This window comes from Electrophorus electricus, chromosome 5 (genome assembly GCF_041902795.1).
Source record: "Electrophorus electricus isolate QZ-2024a chromosome 5, ASM4190279v1, whole genome shotgun sequence".
Classification (NCBI taxonomy): Eukaryota; Metazoa; Chordata; class Actinopteri; order Gymnotiformes; family Gymnotidae; genus Electrophorus; species Electrophorus electricus.
Window position 1 is genome coordinate 10,245,504 of NC_137501.1, and position 5,580 is coordinate 10,251,083.

Genomic DNA, 5,580 nt, shown 5'->3' on the forward strand with positions numbered 1-5,580 from the left:
AAGTGACCTGTTATTTGTACATGACCTCATGTACTCTGTTATTTTTCAGTAATGATTCAGTAATAATACAGTTTTACACTTACAATAATAGTTTTACAGTTTTCTATGAACAATAGGTATTGATTTTTAACTATTCTGGTCTTACTCTTTGAGCTGAAGTAGCTTGAGTGCACTGTTCTCAGATCTCTTATTTAAAGTAATTACATCACATTCAAGGAAGTCAAATTCTCCAACATGTAGCCTACTGTAAGCAAATACAATGGCATTCTGAGAACGAGAACTGATATACAATTACCTTCACCTGGTCATAAACTCATCTCATAGAAAGAAAGGTGTGTCCTTTCATGTGCTCTTTAAAACATGTCCCTCAACAAGACTTTGGTCACTCAAGGTAATGAAAAGAACCTTAGTTATAGTGAAGGTTTGTAGAAGGAGTATTACTAGTACTAATGATGGGTATAAATACTTAGCATATTTCCCAGAATGTCAGCCTAGCACAATATAAAACGTATCATCATAGAATGTGTCCTTAGTTTGTCTTTCATACTTTAAAATTAGGCTACTGATGTAGTTACTGTTTACTTTACTGATTTGTATGCATACATTTTTCTACTTTGTTGTTATAAATGATAAAACTAAAACGTTGAAGATACTTCACTTTAAGCCAACAGTTTCCTTTTTCACTGAGACATCTCAAACATGTGCATTATGATTAGATTATTATCTCAACAAAGTGCATTACAAGTGCAGTTGTAACTGCTATATTATCAGGTTATTCAGTTCTCAGTCAATTTGCAGTTTCCTTTTGCCACAACAACAACAAAAAAAAACAAAGAAAGAATAACAAAAAATAGAGGTGTGTGCTTGCCATTAAAAGTGCCTTGCTCCTCTGCTCAGGTATATGAAGTACCTCTATCCCTATGAATGTGAAAAGCGAGGACTCAGCTCTCCCGGTGAGCTGCAGGCGGCCATTGACAGCAACCGGCGTGAGGGGCGCAGGCAGAGTTATAGCTCGGCCCTCTTCAACTACTCGCCTGTAGGCACACCCACCCTGCTGCCATCCCCCAAGCTCCACATGCCCCACATCAGCATGCCCACCCCAAACGGCGGACAAATGGCCCACACCCCCATCATCAAGAAAGGTGAGGCTGGATTATACTACATGCAGGAAAGCAGCGTCACAGGAATGACTAAGAAATAATGCAAATTGCACAATGCATGAAAAACTAGAATAAAACATTAAACTAGAATAAAAAGCTACAGTTAATATTTCACAAATTACTTCAGTATTTAAATTGGTACTTTTCTTTAGGGCATGTGTTCACATGACCGTACACGTAACTTCACAAAAAGAAAAACATTCACCAAGCACTTATCTCTGTAATATGTGTAAACATGCAAAACAAAATCCTTTGATTGCATTAATGAAAAAAAAAATCTAAAAAAAAATGAACGAATGCAAAGGTTACATGAAAGGCACTTGAATAATAAATACTATGAAAGTGATTTAAATGATTAAAATGTTTATAGAATGTAAATTAAACTGCTCAGTTTATATACTGCTCCTTATATTTACGTTATTGGAGCAGTTTTGCATGTCTGTGCTTATAGACACCACTGGAACAGAACAGCAAAAAATTTTTCCTTAATGTTGATGTGGCTTGCATGTCTAAAAATACACCGTATGCAAGTTTGAAGCGTCAGTTTGGAATGCAGTTTGACCCATGTCAGCGTCACAGCCCTGCTGCAGGAGATTCATTTCTCTTGCACGGCGGCGATGTTCTCCTTTTATTTACACTGGCTGCATACGGTGTCTTAGCTTGCTGCTGCTGCAGACAGGAAACAGCTTGCCGGACTTCCTCTTGCCCAGACTGCCATTTTCTGCATTGTACCGCTGGGAGCCAAGGAGCTCAGCAAGATGTGATTCAGTAGTGCCCCTTTATGGAAAAAAGGCTGATGCAAAGAATTCCACTTTAAGACAGAAGGCATTTTAAAAGTCTCCCAGTATTCATAGGGATTTATAGGATTTACAGTGATTTGAAATAGATCAGAAACTGTAGATAGGACAAGCACCTGATGTGTCTGATGTCACTACACATGCACTTTCCAAAGCAGAAGGCCATATATTTACTTCAAAGTAATGTGTGGAAATGCAGTATAGAGAGGCCTTAACAACAATGCAAATAGCGATAGTTGAAGTTAAATGTAATACTAAAAATGATACAACACATGGTTAAGCCTGCATTCCCTAAATCTACTTGAATCTTTAAAAGTGCATTTTCCCACACTAAATGAAGCCAAAGTAGAGCTACTTCTTTGATATGCATACAGGGGGTTTACTATTAATCATTCTTGAGTTTCCTGGATTCCTGACCTTTTGAAATACATGCGCTACAAAGATCAGGGGTTTAAACAAAAACATTGCAAGGTAACACCTGCCAAGGTTCATTCAACAGACCTCCTTGTGTTGTCCACCCTACCCCCCACCCCGATTTCACAGAAGAGCCCATGATCCCTGGTTGCCTGCCCAGCCGCGTGGGTCTGCCAGTGTCTCTGGCGGGGCACCATGGCACGGCAGCTGCGGCCCAGGCTGCGGCGGCGGCAGCCGTGCAGGCAGCCGCACTGGAGCAGCTGCGGGAGAAGCTAGAGTCCGGAGAGCCGCCAGAGAAGAAGGTGATGTTGATGGCCGAGGAGCAGCAGAGGATCATGCAGCACGCACTGCAACACAACCTCCTCACCATGGCCACCCAGCTACCCATGAACATCAAGCTGAACAACAGAGGTGGGTACTCGCCAGCGTGCGTGGGGGTGTGCATGGGTGCTTGTGAGCATGCCTATATGTGTGTGTGTGTGTGTGTATGTGTGTGGGAAGTGGGTGTCCTTCACTGCCAGGAAAGTATATAATTGATAGAGTTCTATTCCTGCTAGATTATACTGTAGTTTAATTACAGCATATTACATTGTGGCCTTTTAGCATCCTATCCTAGATTCTCATTAGATGTAATGATATTGAAAATTCATGAAAAAAGCTGTACCTACCATTAAAATGTATATATTTCACTGTAATTATAGTATTTCTCATAGAGTAATAATAGATCTGTCTGGGTTATGCTGTGGCACTGTAATTTAAGAGCTGAGATTAGTAGTGATGGTCTCAACCACTTGATGTGTAATTTTTAATGTCACTGAAGGAACATTTCAGCTGCCTTATACTGTATCATATAACACATTTAGTTGCAATGATAGGCTTATTGAAAGCATTCTGTAGCATTTTATGCGAGTGATACAGGCTTGCAGTTTCTCTAAAGAGCAATCTTAATATCAAAACAAAGCCACAGTTTGGTATTACTAGGTTAATGGCATTCAGTCTTCTTCTCATCTGAGAAGTATGTTCTAAACCCCTGTTAAATATTTAGGAATGAGTTTTGAATTTAAGCTCTCTTTATCTTTTCCTTAATATATGTGTACATCATCTGCACTTAGGAGCACTGAGGCAAGTAGGAGTCAGAGAAGAGCATGTTACAACTGGCCGATCAGTGACATTCAAACAACTGGTAGCAGCTGGCAAATTCCCAATCTTAAGGTGGAAATGAAGGGTTACTGTAACAGTATCCACTCCACAGTCTTCCCCACTGAGACCAGATTGATCGTGAATAATTCATTCAAATGTATATAAGCGACAAGAAGTAAAGGATGGCAGACTGTGCAGTGGTTTTGCTCTATCTCAGAAGGTGGTCCGTCATATTTAATTCAGACATATTTTAGGTGCTTATAGGTGCGATAGAGAAATAAATCGCTTGAATTCAGGTCAAATATGAACAGTTTCTAAATGAACAAAAATGCTACTGTCTACATACAAGTAAAATGATAATGATTTCAGTCCACCTTCAAGATGAGCTATAAGTCATGCATTTTGTAATGATAGGGTCCATGAGAAGATTGTGGGGTCTATCTCACCATGAGTAATATGTTATTTCTGCATGAATGTTACTCCTGTATCAGTCATAATGACAGACTGTGCTTTATATACTGTATGATGGGAAAATGGAATGTAATTCCATAGAGCTGGGCAGGCCTTGATGTAATACAGTCAAACACTCTGCAATTTAAAGATTATTTTAAATGTTATTTGCTTTAACCACGTCTGGAAATACATCGAGGCATCCCTACTAATGACATATGAGATTGAAATGATAGACATTAAAGGACTCTTTAATGTAGCTGCAGTCCCAGAAATTATGAAAAACATTTTTGCCTGCACTAGAGTTTCCATGTTTTATGTTGCATTTTTACCTTAATAAATGAATTAAATCATAACCACTACTTGCGTGTGCATATTGCATCGAGATCTTTCCAGGTGGCCATGCAAATGCATTTTCAAATGTGCTAATGTACCTCTCAGTGCTATAAAACAATATTTAAAAGGACCTGTGTGGTACAGTGGAGACCTTGCATGTAGCCCCTTCTCCGGGAGATGAGCAGAAAGTTCAAATGGATGTGTTTGAATGGTTATGACAATTTTTTTCCTCCTCCCCCTCTCCCTCCCCCACCTTTCTCCTGAACTCTTTTAATAAACTGCTCCTTATCCTGTCACTCATGAGTTATCGCCGATAGTTGCTGGCGTGCTCCTCTTGCTTCTTGTGTTCCTTTTATAAATGCTCATATTGAGTTTTTCTCCGCCTCGCTCTCTTGACAGATGATAGACAAGAGACCGCATTGAACCTGTCTACCCACGGCATTAGCAGCATCAACATGTCAATAGAAATAAATGGAGTTGTCTACACAGGTAAATAGAGCGGCCGTTTGCTGATGTAATTGCAGGCAGGAAATTCAATAAGTTATAGCAGCACCCTCTGCTCTTAGTCCTCCACACAATTTGATGTCTTTGCTATAAAATCCATCGTAATGAAGTGGCAAGTCCAATAGAGTTAAAAAAGTTAAATATCTCGAAATTGGGCCCAGGCGCTCCGAGGTCGATGGGGCTTATTGTCTTTCATGCGTGAGAGGAAGGGCCCGTTCTTAAGGTGGATACAGTGCTTGTGCCAGGCAAGCAAGTGACTGTAATTACCTGAAGATGGCCCATTAGAGGAGCAGGCTTCGTAAGTGCGCTTGCAAAGTTTTCTTGGAAGAAGATCAAATTAAATTGTCCTTCCATTTTCGTTTAACAGAAGCAAAAAAAACAAAAACAATATAACATACTTTGGTAACTTCTTTCTTTGTAATAGTGTTAGGAGAAATTTAAAGTCTACGTGTTTTTCAGCAACTGTCATTGTGCCCAGAACTATTGTGTAAAGTGATTACTGTGCAAAACATAGAAACTGATATAAAGAGAGTATACATTATGATATATAAAGATAAACTGATATAAAGAGTATACATTATGATATAAAGATAAACTGATATAAAGAGAGTATACATTATGATATAAAGATAAACTGATATAAAAAGAGTATACATTATGTCCTGGGTTGTTGCTGTTCTTTCTGATTTCTGACCATTTGTGCTTGGAAAACACAAGTAATTCTGTGTTATGAAACTAGTTTAGTTTCTTTTATAGGTCTCATGTCATTCTTATCCGTG

At 39.1% G+C, this 5,580-nt stretch overlaps 1 protein-coding gene across 4 annotated transcripts in view; it reads left to right on the forward strand.

Annotated features, from left to right (window-relative positions):
• The window catches only part of arid3c (AT rich interactive domain 3C (BRIGHT-like)), a 58,720-nt gene that overhangs the window by 48,914 nt on the left and 4,226 nt on the right, over positions 1–5,580 (forward strand). For 2 of the 4 annotated variants that reach the window (XM_081714151.1, XM_027028857.3), the window contains 3 exons: positions 898–1,142; positions 2,501–2,782; positions 4,697–4,786. In XM_081714151.1, the coding sequence (XP_081570277.1) occupies positions 898–1,142; positions 2,501–2,782; positions 4,697–4,786 (617 nt within the window). The other 2 variants (XM_081714153.1, XM_081714152.1) reach the window with 2 other exon arrangements.